This window comes from Globicephala melas, chromosome 2 (genome assembly GCF_963455315.2).
Source record: "Globicephala melas chromosome 2, mGloMel1.2, whole genome shotgun sequence".
Classification (NCBI taxonomy): Eukaryota; Metazoa; Chordata; class Mammalia; order Artiodactyla; family Delphinidae; genus Globicephala; species Globicephala melas.
The window spans coordinates 17,543,532-17,565,007 of record NC_083315.2 but is presented as its reverse complement, the minus strand read 5'-3'; the positions used below and the strand labels follow the sequence as shown (position 1 = coordinate 17,565,007).

The 21,476-nt window shown below is 39.3% G+C and overlaps 1 protein-coding gene across 21 annotated transcripts in view; it reads left to right on the top strand.

The window, feature by feature from the left end:
- PARD3 (par-3 family cell polarity regulator) overlaps positions 1–21,476 on the top strand; it is a 639,757-nt gene that overhangs the window by 405,231 nt on the left and 213,050 nt on the right. For 11 of the 21 annotated variants that reach the window (XM_060293163.2, XM_030837074.3, XM_030837073.3 and 8 more), the window contains 3 exons: positions 439–590; positions 1,651–1,695; positions 7,639–7,866. In XM_060293163.2, the coding sequence (XP_060149146.1) occupies positions 439–590; positions 1,651–1,695; positions 7,639–7,866 (425 nt within the window). The remainder of the gene's footprint in view (positions 1–438; positions 591–1,650; positions 1,696–7,638; positions 7,867–21,476) is intronic. The other 10 variants (XM_060293165.2, XM_060293164.2, XM_060293162.2 and 7 more) reach the window with 4 other exon arrangements.

Here is a 21,476-nt window from a genome sequence, read left to right as displayed (position 1 = left end):
GTTTATCCATTTTGTATATAATAGTTTGCATCTGCTAATCCCAAACTCCCAATCCATCCCTCCCCCATTCCCCTCCCCCTTGTCAACCACAAGTCTGCAGAACATACCCTTCTCAAAACTTCTATTCAGTTGCAATTCATATAGTCACTAATTTGCTGCCAGTATTTGTATTAATATATGAAAGTTTTTCTCAAAGATTCAGTCTTCCTCACATGGAGAAGGAATTGCTCTAAATGTAAATTAATGTCGTATTTTCCTGTCACCTCCTACACAACCACAGTTCTTTTGATGGACTATATTTGTGCTATTTAGTTTAAATATTTCTGAGGAATATCCATATACACACATTCATACACACAGGTGTAGATGAACTTTCCTGAGCGTCACGTCTCTTATTTTCAGTAAATGTTTTTATGTTTCTCTTTCTCTTCACACCAGCTCTTTGAGTCCAGACGTCGATCCAGTTCTTGCTTTTCAACGAGAGGGATTTGGACGTCAGAGTATGTCAGAAAAACGCACAAAGCAATTTTCAGATGCCAGTCAATTGGATTTCGTTAAAACGCGAAAATCGAAAAGCATGGATTTAGGTAGTGAGTACGATCTCCATGAACCTCTATCTAAATTCGCTTTAGATGCTTTCAGATGAAAATCAATGGTCCCAAACACATGTCTGTTTACTGTGAGCCATAGAGAAAATAAATGCGAAATGAGGCAATTTGGCAAAAATTAGTTTTTCTCCAAGTTTGAGATAACCGTACTTCTAAGTGGCATGTTTACATCATGTGCAATATGTTAATATATATGTTTTCTGATGAGAAAAGAAACAAACACATGTGCCTATCATGCTCTATTCATGTATCTTTACTTGAAAAAAATGAAATGTTTTAACACTTTGGCTGCTGAAAACCAATTTCATTGGAATATGACTTGGTTGGTTGTGGGGACGCTCGAACCAGAAGAAGCAGTTTTGGAGAGAAACCATTATCTCAATCCATGTCTAGAGTTTGGTTACTTCCTCATATTTTCCTTCCATTGCTGTCCTTTAAGGTTTATTTGATAGAAACTCTTTATGTGTTGATAATTAAGGCCTTTAAGTGGAGTCATAATTTGAGAGCATATTTATTGTAGAAAGTATTTGGAAGCAAATGAGAGGAGGAAAATAATCCTAGTTGTTCAATCAAGCACCAATCAGGTAGTGTCTCTTTTTAAATCCAAATCCACCAAAAACCAAAACAAACAAACAAATTAATTAATTATATCCATACACCAATTGAATGATTAGAAAAACCTTCGTTAATCAACTAGAACGTATTTATGCTGTTCTCTGGTGGCTGTTTGTACTTCGAGACTAAAAACATTCATTTATCCCATGCAGAAAAGAAAAATCGGGCGATTCCTTGCCTCGCTAATTGTGATATGCTAACATATCAATAACACACGTGTCTGTGAAATGAGATGACTGGCATTGCATGGAGACACTGCTTTTTTCCCCTTTTTTTTTTGATTATGAATGTTTGCTTGATATTTCATATATTTTGCATGAAATATTACCTAAGAATTATCACCTAACTGAAAAGATCTGGGAATGGTTGAAGCATGTTGGGCTGTGGGACTAACTGGGCTAACCATTATACATTTACCTTTTAACAGTAGCTGACGAGACTAAACTCAATACAGTGGATGACCAGAAAGCAGGTAAGAATGGACACTTAGACTGTTGCCATAGAAACTGTGGTCCAAGGAGCTTATCATAATTGTAGAGCTGCCAATCACATAGCACGTAAACATAAATATTCCAGGCTGGCACGGATGTTTTCATAGTAGGAAATCAAATGGTACAAGAAAAGGAAAATTTTCTGTGAGAAGAAATTTATCACTGTAGTACATACTAAATGGAAATATAATTTAGTGCTTCAGAGACACTAAAACAACCTACATCTTCTTAATTATATTTGTGTAGTAATGTTTTGTCACAATTTATAAAAAAAAGTCAAAATCCTGAAAACGTGATCTCTTAGGGTGGATTCTTTGTTTCAGAGTCATGTATCTGATGCTTAGGTTAACATCCAAAACATGATTCTCAAAGTGGTGATTTTCATTTGACGGATAATGGCACAAATATAAATATTTTCACTGAAGGACAGTGTCTAGTATTGCTCTCATTAGTCACTCAGAAAAGCTTAGATCTTTTTCTGATGCAAGCATTAGTTTGTAGTTACCTAACATTGAATTAGACTATATATTGCGTCCTTATCTTTGTGAACCTGCTTGAAGGTTTTGTTTTTGTTTTTTGTTTTAATTAATTTATTTTTTGGCAGTTTTGGGTTTTCATTGCTGCGTGCGGGCTTTCTCTAGTTGCAGCGAGTGGGGGATACTCTTGGTTGCGGTGCACGGGCTTTTCATTGTGGTGGCTTCTCTTGTTGAGGAGCACAAGCTCTAGGCACATGGGCTTCAGAAGTTGTGGCTCGCGGGCTCTAGAGCGCAGGCTCAGTAGTTGTGGTGCGTGAGCTTCAGTAGTTGTGGCTCGCGGGCTCAGTAGTTGTGGCTTGTGGGCTCTAGAGCGCAGGCTCAGTAGTTGTGGCACATGGGCTTAGTTGCTCCACGGCATGTGGGATCTTCCCGGACCAGGGCTTGAACCCGTGTCCCCTGCATTGGCAGGCGGATTCTTAACCACTGCGCCATGAGGGAAGCCCTTGTTTTTGTTTTTCTTTTTCTTCTTAACTATTTAGGGCTTGCTTCTAAGATGCTGCCTAAATCATTCCGTAGAAACAATGGATTATTTTGAACTGGGTTTTACATGATAGTAGATTTTACATGTTATTTTATGACAATGATCAGAGGAAAGTCTTTATGTGTAATTAAAGTCATGTGCTTTGTACAATTGAGCGTTTTGATTTATTATTATAAGTTTGGAATAGAGTTTTAATTACTCGAGCTCCAGTATGATTTAGTTACACCACTTAGCACTAATTGGCTTCAATTCACCTTTTTAACCTGCAGTAGTAATTAGTTTTAGGCTTCTTGAAAAATGTGTATCCCACGTACATATGTAAAGATAATTGTGGACGTGGTTGGAGTTTTCACATTCTGTAAAGATAGATTGTAAAAACTACATCCAATAAATCATTGGATTAACTGTAGTGCAGGGCAATTAACAATAGCCTCAGCCCTTATTAAGTAGTTATTTCTTTTATCAAAACAAAGCATTTCATTGGAATTCTGAAGCAGGGCTAAAGAAAAACATTATTTGATAGTTTACATATGTAAATTAGTAATTCGTTTTTGGAGTTAATGGTATTCAGTACTTTTCAAGAAGTAACCCCTGTTCAAGTTAATGTTTATAAAAAACAAATTGAGCTGCTCAGATTAAAGAACATGACTTTATATAATATGCCAATTAGGTAAAGTAAGGAAAATAGTTAATTTAACCAACTCACTAACAGGAAAAGAACAATTTATTATGATTAAAAAATAATATCCAGATTTCAGCTGAAAACATTAAATAACTTTCATGGTGAGAAGGCAGATTTTTATCATCTAATTGAATCATCTGCTTTCATAGTGCCTTAGAATGTTAGTTAGATCCTAGATAAAAAGCATTTATAAAATACTATATGTGATCTATCTTACCGAATTAAATTGGAAAAACTTGGGACAAAAAATTATTACATAGACATCAAAGTACTTTCTGGTCTATTGCTTTTAAATCTACAATGAATAAAATATCTACACTGAATCCTTCCCATCCTCCAGTATTAGACAGTGAAGAGATTTTCAGTTATTTTTCTTTCTTCACTTCACTTGAATTGCTAAGATTATCATGATTTTACAGTTTAGTCCAAAGGTTTTTGGTAGAGTCACCGTGGCATTTTAGTGTAGATCATCTGTCTAGCTGTAAGCCTTTCATAATGAAAATTGAATTCCATTTCCCTTTGCCCTTGCAAAAGACATCCTCTCCTTTTTTTTGGTGAGAGAGGTATTAGTAGGTAAGAGTAGAAAAATAGACCTTAGGAAAATAGTATGATCATGATTTCCCCCTTTATTCCTGGATTTAGGAATCTTCTATGATATTTGGGGGGTAAATTTACTTTCTGCAAGAAAAGGAGGAACAGGAATAAGAGAATTGTGTTTCTAATAGTTTAATCCTTGAGTATAAAAAATAAGCAAAGTGTCCTAATGACCTGAAAGATTTATATAAGGAGCTTCAAAATACTATTTTTAAATTATTATTTTACATTTAAAGTAATTTAAAAATTATTTAAAATTATTTAAAAATTATTTAAAATAATTTAAAATTTAGAGACATTGATTTTTTTGTGTGTAAATAAAACTACTCTCTTGCCCCTACTTTATATAGTGAGAGATATTTTCAGTTTTTATTGCTGCTAAATGATAAGTTTATGATGTTAGGAATCTGAGTGATCCTCGTTTAGGAATCTTATTAATTTATTACTTAACAAAATCTCTGTTAAAGTTTCTTTGACAAACATACCACTTGCATGAATGAAATCCATGTTATAGATCAAGAGTCAGCAAGCTCTTTCTGTAAAGAGCCAGGGAGTAAATATGGTAGATCTTGTAGACCAAACAGTCTCTGGAGCAATTACTTAATTCTGATGTAGTGTGAAGGCAAGCCATGGAGGCTATGCAAATGAATGGACATGGCTGTGTTCCAGTCAGATTTTCCAGATTTGGCCCACAGTTTGCTGATTGCTGTTATAGATGCACAAATTATAGATGTTATGAAAATTTTCAACCATATGTAAAGACTGTAGTTTATTAACCTACCATATACCCAATACCCACCATAAATAATTATCAACATTTTGCCAGAATGTTATACTACAGTGTTAAGAATTTAGAGAAAAGAGTAGATAGGTAAGCTCCCAATTATGCTTACAAAATATCTATTGCTTATTTAGTTACAATTCCATCATTTTTTTATCCCTGATTTGCTTGTGTTTTGTTTCTTAATAAATACATATATACATTTATCTATACATATATCAATATTTATATACATGTAATATATACATTTATTTGAATAAATACTCATGCCATATCTGAAATTATTAAAGCGTTTAGTGCTCTGAGTATCTTAAGTCAAATCTCAGCTAACTTTTCATACATAAATTATGTTTTGTTTTGTTTTGTTTTGTTTTGGCTGCGTTGGGCCTTCATTGCTGCATGTGGGCTTTCTCTAGTTGTGGCGAGCGGGGGCTGCTCTTTGTTGTGGTGTGCAGTCTTCTCATTGCAGTGGCTTCTCTTGTTGTGAAGCACAGGCTCTAGGCACTCGGGCTTCAGTAATCGTGGCACACAGGCTCAGTAGCTGTGGCTCACGGGCTCTAGAGCACAGGCTCAAGAGCTGTGGCACATGGGCTTAGTTACTCTGCGGCATGTGGGATCTACCCGGACCAGGGATCGAACCCGTGTCCTCTGCATTGGCAGGCGGATTCTTAACCACTGAGCCACCAGGGAAGCCCATAAATTATGTTTTTATGATAATCTTTACTGGAAGTATCAAATCTTCATTGGAGATATATGCATAGATACATATAGATACATACATGCATCCGTACATAAACATGTCCTTTATGAAGCCAAGAAGGTACTGAATATTTGCCTTATAAAAGTTTATAGGACCTGAATGAAACTAGTAAGTTATGAAAATTGATAGGCATGATTTATTCAGAAAAAGATCTTCCTAGTGCTAATTCTAGAAAATGTGAACGTAAATGTCCCTACCCAGGAATCATCTTTTCCCATTCTCTTTGATTTCTTACTTTTTCTTTCATTCTTCGGAACAAAATTCATTTTCCTTCCTGTGACATGACTTTTATGGGTATTTAAAACATGAACTTGTCAAAAGTTATGGGGCTATCAAGAGAAAAAGTAAGATTGATCATCCTAGAAAGAAATATTTCTTGTGAATTTTTGTCATAAAATAAATAATCAAATATATACAAACCTGCATGGAAAAAGTTAAATAAATCATATTTTTCTCCCAAGCACAATGATTTATAGAATATTTTTTCTTTTTTAGAGTCATCTGTCTGCCTTTCTGCCTACGTTACATTTTAACATACTTATTCTAACTTAAAACTACCCTATTGTGAAAATCATGTGAAAGGTGTCATGTAAATGAATCTTAAAAAGATAATTCTTGTTTTGACTCTCCCAATTTAATTTTTATTCTGTTTTATACTCTGAGCAATGGAAAGCCCATGTCAGAACTATTTGTCTTCTAAGTGATAACATATCAAGGCTACTCCTTAATTATTGATCCACATATGGGCTGATGGCCCCACATGGAGAGAAACTATCCAGCCTCTCCTTCCCTCCCCTTTTTTTTTTTTTTTTTTTTTTTTTTGCACCTGTCTTTTTAGCAGTATAAGTGAAGAACTAGTTCTGTAACCTGGATTGCCCAGCTGGGGGTGGCTGGCATTTCAGCCATCTAGACGCTAAATTCATCTACCTCTGAGTGCCAGGTCAGGCAGTGATGGATGAGGTTGTCATACCTGGTTAAAGAAATCCATTTTGATTGCATTCTAAAGCTTGGTTACCATCTTGGGACTTCCTGCCCTAGATCCTCAAGTCACAGAGCCATATTTATTTATTTATTTGGCTGCACTGGGTCTTAGTTGCAGCACAGGGATCTTCGTTGTGGCATGCAGGATCTTTTTTTAGTTGCGGCATGTGGGATCTTAGTTCCCTGACCGGGGATTGAACCCAGGCCCCCTGCACTGGGAGCGCAGAGTCTTAACAACCGGACGACTAGGGAAGTCCCCAGAGTCGCATTTTTAATCCTCTGAATTCTCCCCTGCCATCCTATGAAATTTTCTTGGTAATTGTGATGTCTTGTTCCTTCTGTTCATCACCTGTTTCTCTTTGCAGGCCAGCTCTTGAGTCCTCACATCCACATCCAGCTCACATCCAGCTCTTGAGTCCTCTCTCCCTTACTTCTCTCTCTCTCTCTCTCTCTCTCTCTCCCTTATATAGTTTGTTTCTATTCACATTTTGTGTTGCTTTTCCAAGAGAACTACCATTTTCCAGAATTAGGTTTCTACCTGGTGCCAGGGTGCCCTGTTTCTATGGGTGACACGTGGTCTCCTGTGCTTTTCTTACTCGCTGAGTTGTCCGAACTTGCACCATGATGAGGAAAAGGCTTGATGAAACTCATTGAGGTGAAAGTTTCACTTCCATCTTGCAAATAACTTTAAACTGCCAAACAATGATTTCAGCTACATTTTGAAGCTTACTCTTGGTTGCTTCCCTTAGCCTTCTCATCATTCTGCTTTTCAAATGAGCTCCTGGGTTATTCTGCCTCTTTTATATTATTGACATAACTTGGAGCAAATGATTTGACAGAGATTTCATCTGTTAAGCTAAAAATGGAAACTAATAACACAGAGTGTTTCCTAATGAGAATAGAGAAAATAGACCTACTTTAATATACATTTGGGAAATGTTAAAATTAGTTACTGTTACTTTACTTTTTATATCTTGCCACCCACATTCCAGAAGTTGACGTTGAGCAAATAATTTACGTGTCTGATATTTTCCACAATCTGTAGATATTCAGACATGTAATTTTCTCCACTCATTCTAACTAAGATTTTGTTTTTGCAAACCTCCAAGGTTCTCCCAGCAGAGATGTGGGGCCTTCCTTGGGTCTGAAGAAGTCAAGCTCTTTAGAGAGTCTGCAGACAGCAGTCGCTGAGGTGACTTTGAATGGGGACATTCCTTTCCACCGCCCGCGGCCGCGGATAATCCGAGGAAGGGGATGCAATGAAAGCTTCAGAGCTGCCATTGACAAGTCCTATGATAAACCTGTGGCAGATGATGACGATGAAGGCATGGAGACATGTAAGTTTACAATGTCTGAAAGAGTGGCCATGCCAGGCATCTCTATAGAGCAGCAGTTCTTAAAGTGTGCTCCAGGGAACCCTAGGGGTTCCCGGCATCCCTTCAAAGGGATCTAAGAGATCTAAATTATTTTCATAATAATAAGAAGATGTTGTTTACCTTTTTTACTCTTATTCTCTCACAAGTGTACCCTTGGGTTTTCTAGAGGCAACATGTCATGTGATATTGCAATAGACTGAATGCAGAGAAGATAGAAGAATCTTTTCAGCTAGATATTAAAGAGATTTGCCATTGTTCTCAATAATTGTTTTTGGAAAATACAGTGGTTTTTTTTGTAAAAACCATAATTTCTGTTAACATGAAATCTATAATTTTTTATAAAGTAATTTGTATTTTTTAACTTTCTCAGTTTTAGTTTAATAAATATTTATAGACATAACCCACATAAAATTTTGAGTCCTTAATAAATTTTAGGAGTATAAAGGTATCCTGAGACCAAAATATTTGAAAACCACTGCTGTATAGTATGTCTTTAATATATCTCAAATGAGTACATGTAACCATCTGTGATTTTGATAACATATTTTTGTTTTGTTTTTATGAATTACTCTTGCTTTCCTTGAACTGAGCTAGCAAGACATATTTGTGTATGTGTATTTCCAAATTGCCAAATATTTTAAACCAAGATTATTGAAAGTCAAAGGTTACCATGAATGAGCAATGTGTTTTCCATAGTATATTGAGAAAAAAGTAACATTTATAAATACGTACAAACGTATGCTTCAGGGAGTTGTCACTGTAGTTAAATATTTATGGTATAAAAATAGCCATTCAATTTAAACATAAGGAAGAAACTCAGTAGTGTATTTCCTTAGAAAGGACTAGAGTCCTAATAGAAAAAATTGTTGATTAACTTATATTGTTCGTATCTACTAAACCACATTTTAGTTTTCTAACTTCAAAGTGACTCTACCCATCTAACCATTGTCAGAAAAGCTAAAGGGGGGAAAAAAAAGAGAAGAAAAGCTGGAGACACCACTGCCCAAGGTTAAAGCAGAGATCATTTAGGTGGATTGTAAACAGTTACAATTTAACTTTTGGGTGAACCACTTTGATCACACGTACCTAAGGAAGACTGTGCTGGGGAAGGAGAGTTTGAAATGAAAATCACATTCTGAGGAGATTTAAAGCAAAATTATATAATCTTTGCCTATCAGATATAATGTGTTTCGGAAGATGAATATTTCTGCCATAATGTAACACACAAAGCAAAGCGTAGGAGAGGATCACTGCTTTCTCCCCCCAGATTTCTCAGTCTAAATCTGGACAGTTGTTCACTCCATGCAGCCAGTGATTTCAAATATATGCAGCTCATTGCTCCCAGAGGAAGAACATATTTCCTCGTTTTGCTGCCAGTCCTGGTCTCCAAGATCCTGAGTCATATGAGCTTTCGACCCTCTTGGGTTTTTCCTGGAGTATCAGTGGTTCCTTGCCAGCCTTACCAGTATTACTTGTGCTGCCTTTCTAGGGTGGGGACCCTGTATCACTTAGAGATCTTGCCTCTGTCCTGGGTGCATATTTAATAAGAGATACAGTGCTTTGGCACCTCCATATTTGTTTTTGTAAGCACAGATTATGCTGCTGAGCTTTTTTCTTGTTCTGGTTAAAATGTTATTTAAATTCCCTCATAAATGCAATTTTCTCACATATATCACTTATGTGAAATATGCAACAGGGGATGGAATAGCTATCGGTACCAGGCATGTTCTTAATTCTGTGGCCTACAGAGCTTTCCACTGGTGTGAACATCTAAATTTGTCCCTCTATAAACTTAGTTTCCTTTTTTAATTGGAAAGAACAGATTTAAGTATTTTATTTGAAAACTTTTGTATTCAACTATCATCAAGACAAAACCAAGTAAATAGACAAACTACGATTTGTGAAGGGCAGGGAAAGTTCTGGACAAGAGCTGAGAGAGACACTGTGACAACGTGCACCTGCGACCCCAAAGTGCTGGGTTTTCCCAAAGTCCTGACTTTAGGATGTATTTTTCCAGACCAGTCTGGTGAACTTTGGATATGGCCAGAGAAAGGCAACTCTTCTACATTTCAAATGTTTGCAGTGCAGGTTGTCAAAACTGTGTGAGTAGGGTGACGTGAGCCTGGGGTCCAGATGACTTACATCCCATCCACGTTCTTCTCACCCATTTGGGATTTGGGTCAAGTTGCTCAACATCCTTGAGCTTTAATTCCCTCACTTGTAAAACGGAAGCTTTGGACGCCCAGGTCATTGATGCTCAGATTGTGTGTGGCGGCGGCCAGTGAAGAGTGGAGCCTCGGTGGTCTCAGGGAGTTGGGAAGCACATGGGCACCTGAGTGGGTGGGCTCTGTCAAAGTCACCAGCCCCCCCGCACCCCGCTGCCGCCTCAACAATCATGTGTTATTTATTGATTTACTTGTATTTTTTGACGGGGGTGCCGTGCGGCTCGTGGGATCTTACCCAGGGATCAAACCCGAGCCCCCTGCAGTGAAAGTGCCAAGTCCTAACCACTGGACCACCAGGGAATTCCCAGTCCTGGGTTTGTTTTGTTTCGTTTTGTTTTGTTTTTGTGGTACGCGGGCCTCTCACTGTTGTGGCCTCTCCCGTTGCAGAGCACAAGCTCCGGACACGCAGGCTCAGCGGCCATGGCTCACGGGCCCAGCCGCTCCGCGGCAAGTGGGATCTTCCCGGACCGGGGCACGAACCCGTGTCCCCTGCATCGGCAGGCGGACTCCCAACCACTGCGCCACTGGGGAGGCCCTAGTCCTGGGTTTTTAAAATCACTTTTCATACATTGTAGTTCTTTGTCAATTTTAAGTTTAAAAAAAAGGAAGTTCGCAGTTTTCCAGAAAAAGTTTGAAAAGCTCTGGTTTAGATGGTTCCATTTCTGAGGTCCTTTCCAGTTTTAACTTTCCATGACTCTGTTTCCCCCTTCACTTACTGACCTCCGTCCTGCCTGCCTGCTTCTCTCATTGTCTGTAAAGTCCACGAAGAAAGACACCACCGTGTCTTATTCCTGCGTAACCAGGCTCAGAGCTCGGCAAAGCATTGGAGTCAGTGACTGTTTGTGACATCAGTAAATGGACTCCTGCTTGACTAGCCCCACTGTTTGTGAGAGACACACACCCAGACACAGCAAGCCTCAGGCTGTGGCGCTCGGGGCAGCAGTGACATTTCACTCCTCCTGCTTGTGTCCCACGCTGGACCTGCATGTCTGAGACCTCCAGTGCCTCAGCAAACTGTTTGTTTTTCTTTAAAAAAAAAAAAAAATCTCTCAAGGCTGGTGTTACTGCTGGTGGTCATGAGACTGTCACCTTTACGTATGACTAGGTACAGGTGTGAGAAGGAAGCCCTGCTTGCCTAGCTCCTCCTCTACTTCCCTAAACACCATCCTTTTCCGAGTCAGGCTGTGGATTCTCACGGTGTGATCCACACACTCTCTTCCACTGTGTGCATTTGCGTTTCTGCTTATGCTCTTCATCCTCTGCTTGTGCTTCTCCCTTGGGCATCCTTGCCTGTGCCTCCCTCACCTGTGCGGCCTCGCCCGGCATCCTTGCCATATGGGAGCTGTCTCTGGCCACATGTCTAGGCCCTGCCGTCCTCGTGCTCTGTGGGACACTCCGTACAAGAAAGGGCCTTGTACAAGGGCCTTTCTTTTACGGAGGTGGAACTCCGGGCACTCAGTTACGGCCGCCGTTAAATTAAAGATGCCGAGTCACTGTTGAGCGGTGCTCTGTAAGAGGACCCTGTCTGGGCAGACAGTCTTTGTTAGATGGCTGTCCTGTGAGGATGCAGTCTGCGCACCCTAGAAACATGGGGGCGGCATTACCTGTACCACCCAGCTGCCTGTTTCTGTCCTGTGCAGCCCTTTCCCACTTTACAGGAAAGGCGCTTAGGCAGAGGCCTGGTTGAATGCTGTTGTCAGTCGGCTCGAGGTCCTCCCGGGTGACTCTCTTTTACGGCTCGGAACAGGCTTGCCTCTTCTCAGCAGCATCGAAATTGTGGCATGCACACAACAATGGGGGCCAGGAGACTGGTGCGGGATCCATGTGGTATCTGGTATCTGTCATCTTCTGTAACACTTACGTGCTTCCTGTGGAGATGGCAGAAGCCAGTGTTTTTGTCTCTCATTTAATCCATCTGGCCTCTCCACATTGTGTGTGTCTGTCTGGATCAAGATGGAGCTTTGTATTCTGGGACCCATTATCTCCGAGGTCCTACCTGTGTTTGACAGGTCAGGGCATCTACAATCTGCTCCCTCTTCTATGCAAATCACACTCCCCGCCTGGCTCCCAGCAAGGAGCTCCTCCATCCCCCATAATAAATCAGTTTCTGTTGGAACCGAGAACATGGATGCTATATAACATTGCTTTGTTTTATTTTTGAAAATATAGAGTCCCATTTTTTTTTCTCTATTAAAAGTTGCCAAATTGTCAGCCTTCCTATCAATTCAGTAACAGCTTTTTGTCCAGGTCAAGGAGGTGAAACACAACAAAACCGAAGACTATCCTATTAATTGTACTTCTCAATGTTAAGATCTATCCAGTTTACAATTTTAAATGTGAGAACTGTGAAAACATAGAGCCAGATTGCTTTTGAGTAGCTTGCCTTCTTTCTTATAGTACTCTTAACAGATCAGAAAAAAAGCACTGCTCTAAAATTTACATAACTTAGGTTAGCAGTGTGAGATTAGAAGACACTGAATTTATGTCAGTAAATCAGCTAATCTGAAAGCTTCCAGGAGAATTTTTGTTTATTTTATTAGCTTCAAATAGGATATTGCATGAATATCTCAGACTCTCTACTCTCAGCATCCTCCACATTTCTAGCCACCTTTTGTCATTACATTTTGAGCAAAAAAAATGCAAACTAGGTTGTTATCTTAAGACACCCCATTAGATTACTGTTAATCTGTAGTGGAAGAATTCAGTATAGGGGTTTCAAAGTCGAAGTACTTTGTAAAAGATTTCCCATTTGATTAATCTATCTTAATGGCTAATTGGATGTTGATCTATAAAAAATATTTGTTCTGAAGGGCTGGGAATAAGAATAACCTGTCTTATCCTCTTATGCCAATTTGTATACTTAAGTATCACTTGCAGTTTAAGAAAAGGAGCTTTGATTTTAGGAAATTTCTGAATGCAGTAGAGGTGTAAGCATGTGAAGTAGCTGAAGCTATCTATTCCTTACATTTCTTTTTCTAAGTGAAAAGTAAGTTAAGCTAAAAGTATGATGAAAAGTCACATCTGAAGTGTTTGAATTACAGAATCCTCATTTTAAGCATTTTTTTAATAAGAAAAAAGTATGTAAACAGATGACCAAGATCGTACTTAGGAACAAAATCATAGAATGCATGCCTTCTGGTTTGTAGTCCTGTGAGTTTTCTAGAATATTAAACAAATTTCTGAGTGGGATAAGCCATTACACTGAAACTACTATAGAGTATGAATGAGTTGTAGTACCTAAAATCTGATATTTAAGCTCTAAGTTCCTGAGGGGCTGTGGGTGGTTCAACCCAGTGGATAAACTGACACTTGAGAAGCAGTGTGGTTAATGGTTAAGGGCCATTGTAGTGCACAGGTTACCATGGCACCAAACCGTGGGGGACCCACTCAGCCCATGTGGAAGTTGAGTGGGGTGGGAGAAGGCTTCCCAGAAGAGGTATTGTTTTAGGTGAGTAATATTGCTTGAGTGGTCTTCAGTGGGTGCGTAGGAAACATAGGGAGCCGGGACCACCTCTGGACCGCCATCATCCTGTTAAGGTTCACGTATGCACTGCGGGTGAGGGCATGGTGAGGAGTGAGGTTTAAGACGTAGTCAGAGAACAGATCACAGACAGCCTCGTTTAAATCATTTTTGTTCGTACTAAGGACCTTAAAGAGCATTTGAAGAATTTCAAGTAAAGGAATATGCTAGTTAGGGCTGTATGGGATGGCTTATTGGGGATGGGATGGTAAGTAGCAGTGTTGGTGGCAAGACTGGTTCTATGATCATAATGCAAGACTCCAGGTGAGTCACGATGCTTGGCAAAGCCAGAGGAAAGGGAGGGACTGCGTTTACATGCTTAGCATCTCACATGTAAAGATGGATGATGATGACGTGATTTTTCTCATTAGTACCTCCAGGCCCAGAAACTTAGAATCATCATCTCACTGTGTAATCACTCCATTACCGAGGTTTCTTATTTTTTCCCCCATGAAATCTCCTAAATTCTCTCCTTCTGTCCAATCTAGCCCCAATCCTCATTTTTTAATATCTGAAGTTACTATTAGGATCTCCTAACTGGTCCGACTGTCTCTACATTGGCTGAGTAAGCTCTGGGATCACACCGTCTTCACAGTCCTTCAAGCTCCCGTGTGCATTCTCTCCCAGACCATGCACTGTCTGTGAGGCTTATCTTCTCACTGCCCTGACTGTCCCCTACCCTCTTGTGTACATTGGACTATCATCTTCCTTCTTCAAGACACTTGTTCCCAAGCAATCTAGTTTTCCTTTGATTTTCAAAAGCCCCAACTGGGTATGGACGCTCCCCGATTTACAGTGGTTCCGCTTAGGATTTTTGGACTTTATGACGGTTCGAAAGTGATGTGCATTCAGTGGAAACCGTACATCTAACTTTGAACTTGGATCTTTTCCTGGGCAGGTGATATGCAGATCCTCTGTGGAGATGCTGGGCACTGGCAGCAGCCGCAGCTCCCAGTCAGCCACGTGATCACAAGTGGAAACAACCGATAAGCTGACAACTGTTCTGATTTCCACTTTCAGCACTGTATTCACTAAATTACATGAGACATTCAACACTTTATTATAACCTAGGCTCTGTGTTAGATGACTAGGCTAATGTCAGTGTTCTGAGCACATTTAAGGTAGGCGAAGCTAAGCTATGATGTTCGGCAGGTTAGATGTATTCAGTGTATTTTTGACTTACGGTATTTTCAGTTTATGTTGGGTGTAACAGGCCGTAACCCCATCGTAACTCAAGAAAAATCTGTATATAGATGTATCTGAGACTTTTTAATATAAAATATTTTTTTAACATTAAGAAATTTTGTGGATCTCGCAGTTTGGATTGTAGGGCATGGGAGTTGAGAACACTGGCTTTTAGGGGACAATTGTTTTGATTTCTCAGTAAATAGCAAAACAGAGCACTGCTCTCCATTCACTGTTTCATCACATTTGCACATTTTTATGTTGTTATTTATTTTTGTTTTTTCACTTAAAAGAGTCAGAGCAGTGGCCTGGACACTCTTTCCTTGACACCGTAATTTTTTTGTATATTGTTAAAATATACATTTGACACCAATTCAGTCCTTGATAAAAATTAAATTCTTAGTGGCAATTCCAACAGCAGGGTTATGAGTGCTACCATTTTCATTGTGTAGCCAGTCCATTGGGTCTGTTGAAAGGAAAGCATTCAGCTTCTTTATACATTGTCCCCTGTGCACAGGAAACAGTGTCTATTATGGACCATCATTTGTATGTGAAAATCAATTATACACTGAAAGCAAATTTGCAAGCGTTCGGAAAATGGAGGGTGTGATCCTCATTGTATTTGTTCTGCGGCATTCTCCTGGGCAGGGGGGATGGTGGAGGTGGCATTCTACCAAGATCTTCAGGAACATTTTACCTGCTTGTTTGGAGGGATGCATTAAAGAAAACTTTAGACTGTGAAGTAGAAGTAAAGAATGGTTTTTGATAATAAGTCTTAAACTCTTTGGAAGTGTGGTTTTATTGTTTTTGTCTCTCAACTCCTTACCCCAATGTAAACTAAGAGGTTGGCTTTTTTTTTTTTTTAATGAAATAAATCTACTTTTAGAAGAGTGGGTTTTAGGAATCATCTATTTGAACGTTCCTGCAGTTGCTGAAAACCCTTCTCTAAGCCTGCTGATAAACGTCACCCACTTCCTTCATGGCTTTTTCTCCTTTCACCGTCACGTTCTCTGTTCTTCATAATATCAGTTGTTACTCCCACACCACATTTTAGTATAAAAGCTTCTTCATTCTTCTTGCCAGCTTTGTGTGTGTATGTGTTTTTTTTTTAAATGTTCGGAAAAAGCTAAGTTTTTCCATTGCCAAAAGCTCATCGTTCTAATGTTAAAAGTCAGGGTCCAGGAAAGCAGGTCCTATTACTCAGTACCATCTGTGTCACTAGCTGTTCATTTCTTACATCTTTTCTTCCTTCTCCAAAGTCAAATGTTCAACTAAACTAAGAAACAAAAATAATATGTGTATACATATATAAAAATATATATGTATATCTATTTATTTTATTTATAATAAAATGTTCTCACATCCTATGCAGGATTTGCAGTGCCTGGGAGTTCAGTCCTCATTTATTTTTAGTGCATTGTATCTTACCTAACATTAGTCAATAGAAATTGGTAGTGGTCAGTGAATTTGCTAAGTCTAGTGAAATTTTCCAATTACTAATGTCTCACTTTTTAACTCACTCATTTTAAATTTTAAGCAGATAGATTCTGAAGACTGCGTAATCCTGTGTCCAGTTATTACGTTTAATCCTTTGTCTTCCAAAGTAAATTGGAAATTACTCAAGAATATGTGCTTCTATTATTAGATCTTTCTAATTCCTAGAGTAGTTCTTTCGAAACAGGGAACAGTAAAGGATGGTTTTCATATGATGGGCTCTTTGTTCAGTCCACTCAACAAATATTTAATGACACTTCTTTGAGCTATGCCCTCAGAGAAGAGTACTTGCTCACTGGCAAATAAGAAGTAATGCTGTCGTTTTCATTTTGTATTTCTCTGTTTTGTGTTTCTCTGGATGTTTGTACCAATTCATTTAACACTAGTAACAAGTCCGAATAAATAATTCTAGTAAAATTGTCAAAGCTGCCTAGAGTGACATTAACCGCTAAATCTTACACTTGTGATAAATAGTACTGTGGTTATTCCACAGCTGCTCTAAAGTTTGATTTATATAATGTACCTATTAGGATGCTTTCCGCTGCATTTAGTAGAAAACCCAGCTCAGACCAGCTCAAGCCATGAGGAAATACACTGTCCTACATAACTGGTTCTAGAGTTGGGTAGCTTCCAGGATTATTGATTCCACAGCCTAACGGTGTTATCAAAGCCCCGCCATCCTTCTGACCCTTCTGCCACACTGGCCACAAGTCAGCTTAACCCGAGGGTGACCGCAGGGCTCAGAGGCCTCGTGCTTTCCTGATCACGTCCAACTGAAGGGAGTGAGCCGTCTCCCCACGCATGGAATATGTCCATTCGGGGTGATGGGGCCATTCTTGGACTAATAACATTGGACTAATAAATCAACAGAGGCAGGGGGCCATAGGTTGGTATAAATTTAGTAATGAATTCACCCCTTGAAGCTGGGTTGCATTCCTGAACACAATCGGAGTTCATTAGGAAGAAGAAACGGAGAAGTGGATTTGGGATAAGCAAGCAATGGAGATCATTACAGTCCCAACAGTAGTATTGCTTCTCAATGGAAAAAAAAGACCCTGTGGCTTAGAGTCAACTGTTGACAATGAAATGTGTGTGATGATGAGATCGAAGTGTTTATTTATGGCAGAAGCTGCAGAACTTTGAGGTTCAGTTGACGCCTAAGGTCATTTTCTCCATAATCGTTACCACGTATGTGCTCAGTCTTTTCCAGACTTCTCGGTGACCCAGTCCTAACGTGATATCTTGCAGAACTGAGTAGCTGAATTTGTCGCACGGACTAGCATTTTAATTGAGCTGTATTTGCATCTGTTGAAAACATGGTAATTAGGTATGTCTTAATTATAGAATGTGCTGCCTGAAAGAAAAATAAGCAGCTTCACGTTATACCGTCTTTAAAAAGAGAAACTTGAAAGTATCTGTTTTTATAGGTAATCACACGGGAAAGTAGCTGATAATGCAGTGCACAGAGCAGAAATGTTAGTCAAAAATAGAAATTTCCATTTGTTTGGAAGGAGGTAATCATCTTCCTTTGTGCAGACTATCTGCAGAAGGAAAGCAAACAATCTGCAAAGAGCAAAATTAAGGAGAAAAAATGTAAAATTTATATAGCATTTAAAATAGTCAATTACCTAAATGTAGGTTTATGATTAGTCCGTGCATCGTAATTTATTGTATGAACGCCATCAATCAAGCCGTTTACGGATGATATATTACCAGTACTTTTCTTACTTGAAAAATTGTTTATCTGAATATCTTTTGTAGTTTAAGAGAATAAAAATATTTTATGTACCTTATTATAAAGCTAGTATTAAATGTACAAAGACTGGTTTTAAAACTGAAAACAAAATCTGACTATCAGTGACCTTGAATACATACATTTTTTTAAAAAAATTAAGCACGTGTCACCAATTTACTTAAGCTTTTAAAAACCACAGTAATTCTGCATAGGGATGGGGTAAAGTGAGATTCTTATTTTTCTCTATCAAATAATTTTAGCGTTTGAAGCGTACACAATGTAATACTCTAAAAGAACATCTTCTGTTTATGCATATGAAGGCACATATTGCTAAATATTTTTAATTAGTTGGCATTCAAAGGGGTTAGTTACATGAGTACACCCCCAGAAGAGTTTCTGTGATAGTGTATTATCTAAATCAGAATGTTCAGAATAAGCATAAAGAATTCTCAAATGTGCAAGTACAATTGTAAAACAGTCCACTTGCTCGGGGCAGGAAACAGAGCGAGGAGTTTTGATTTTATACAATGAGGTTACAAAACCTGAAGTTAATAAATGACTTAGTACTTATTTTCTCTGTTTCACCCAGTTTAGAAAATAAGTTGTTTTACATACACCAGGTAATGATTGTGAATATCAAAGGAATTGGCAACAAATGTGACTTCAGCATATAGTTCGTTGTGAACGCGCTGCCTTTATCCTGTGACGGAGCCAAGAGCAGACATACGCCCCATGTGCCTCTCCCAAAACTATTAGGCAGAAAACTAGCAGAATCACTACTGATCTTTCCATTCATGATTTATGACAATGGTCCCTGTGGAAGACGAAGTCTTTTACATGTATTGAGCTCGTTTTTTTTTTTTTGTTTATAGTCTCAGACATTGTAGGGGGCCAGGCAAGCCACTGGATAATACGTAGAGCCCAGACAATAATAGCGTAAAATTCTACCAGAAACTGACGAGAGCTTAACCAAGCACAGTGGCCTACCTGGGGTTACTGTTACCGGGGTGTGGCATGTGTTGTCAGGCTTCATTAGAGGAGCGTAGACATTGTTCTGAAGCTAGAGGATGGAGATGTGCAGAGGTTGGATAAAAGTTTGTCTGGTTGGGATAAAGTCACGAGTCAGCCTCACGGGTAGTCTTCCAGTTAAAACAGCCATTTACGGGCAGCCGCCGTCTGCTTAGCAGTCCTCATTTTAGAAGTTTAGGGAATGGGAAACGGACCTGTGATCGTATCATATGAGAAGTGCAATAATAAAAGTTTGTACAAAGCACTGTGGACGGATAGGTAAAAGGAGTTTTGTCTGCGAGACTTTTAGAATACTCACCAGCATCCGTTTATCTAACTTGAACGAGCGTACCGATAGACACACCTAGGTTTTGTAGTTCCCCGGGAACTTTTGAGAACTGTTTTATCCTGATTTGGTCCATTACCTCAAAGTTGAGGCCACACCCATTTCCCATAATGTGGAAGCCATGGTTTACCATCAGTTAGAGCACAGCCAAGTTCAAGGGTGTTTTCAGACAAGATGCTCCAACCCTGCATAAGCTCTATTTACATTTTCTTGGGGAACGCCCCTTGAAAAGGCTACACAGCAAGCCCCCCGGGCCAGGAGTCTTTCCCTGCTCTCTGTGCACCACACAAAAATGACAGCCTTAACTCAGCATTTATTTGTAACGCTATGGATTTTCACTAGCAATGCCCATCTGAAAGCTGTAATTGGCTTTCTGTAACACACCCGCACAATTCCTTTTCCATATGAACTGACGGAGAGGGAAAGAAGCAACTTTTTAAAAAGCTGCCTTGTCTCTTGCAAGAGGAGAGTGGCTTCCAGTTAGATACCCCAGTGCAGAGGGAGGCCAGCCTTTCTGCTCATCTCTGTGCTTGGGAGCCGGTCCTCGAGTCCCTGTGCACATTTGATTGAGCTTCTGGAGTGATTTCCTCAGTAGCAGCTACAAGTCACGGAGCTGAATGACTACAGGATTGACAGTGGGTTTCTTGAGATGCAATGCTGGCTGCTGGAATGATCTTCTGGGCAGACCGTGGAGTGACCGGATGATAGATGACCAACATCCATGCTGTATGAAGCGTGGAATTGAGCAATCACAGAGTTGATCAAAGAAATGCATGAAGGTCTGGCTGAGGTACAATTGTACCAGAATAAAATAGTAGAGCGAGCCCCACGCTGGCGGTGTGCTGGCCCCAGATCTCTCTGTTTCCTCAGCAAGAAATGGAAGAGGTTGGTCTAAATGACCTCCAAAGTACCTTCCGGATTTAGACACAGTGGTGTTTTTACTCTTTGGCTGTACCCAGGGCATGACCTGCTGGGATGGGAAATATGTTGGCTTGTATTTTTAATCAAATGTGAAAACAAAAGAATTCTACACTTTTTCTGTTATTATGTTAAATAATTGGCACTTTGTAAAAAACTGAATTACTTGGTTATGGTTGTGCCATCGTTTGATAGCATCTTCTATGATCTGTGAGGGTTTAATAGCAGAATAAAGATACTAAGATTGTTTTTTTAATTTAATTTTTATTTTACATTAGAGTATAGTTGATGTACAATGTTGTGTTAGTTTCAGGTGTATGGCAAGTTGATTCAGTTATACATATACATTATATCCATTCTTTTTTAGATTCTTTTCCATATAGGCTATTACAGAGTATTGAGCAGAGTTCCTTGTTCCCTGTTGATTATCTTTTATTTTTATTTTATTTTATTTTATAAATTTATTTATTTATTTATTTTTGGCTGTGTTGGGTCTTCGTTGCTGCACACGGCCTTTCTCTAGTTGCGGCAAATGGGGGCTACTCTTGGTTGCGGTGCGCGGGCTTCTCATTGCGCTGGCTTCTCCTGTGTGGAGCACGGGCTCTAGGCACGCGGGCTTCAGTAGTTGTGGCACGTGGGCTCAGCAGTTGTGTCTTGCGGGCTCTAGAGCTCAGGCTCAGTAGTTGTGGTGCACGGGCTTCATTGCTCCACGCGTGTGGGATCTTCCCGGGCCAGGGCTCAAACCTGTGTCCCTTGCATTGGCAGGCAAATTCTTAACCACTGCGCCACCAGGGAACCCCTGATTATCTGTTTTATATATAGTAGTATGTGTATGTTAATCCCAAATGCCTGATTTATCCCTCCCCCTGTCTTTCCCCCTTGGTAACCATAAGTTTGTTTTCCAAGTCTGTGAGTCTGTTTCTTTTTTGTAAATAAATTGATACTAGTATTGTTTTAACTGGTCTTATTATACTCTTGATTTTGTGTGTTGCTAACTCAAGTGCTGGTGGAGAGGCAAGACTGAATTTCATTTGAAGATATATTAATTTGATCTAGAGGTCAGTTCTTTGTGAAAGATTTCTAACTGTCTTATATATTTCTCTGTTAGAAGAAGCGGAAAAACACTGATTCATACTTTAT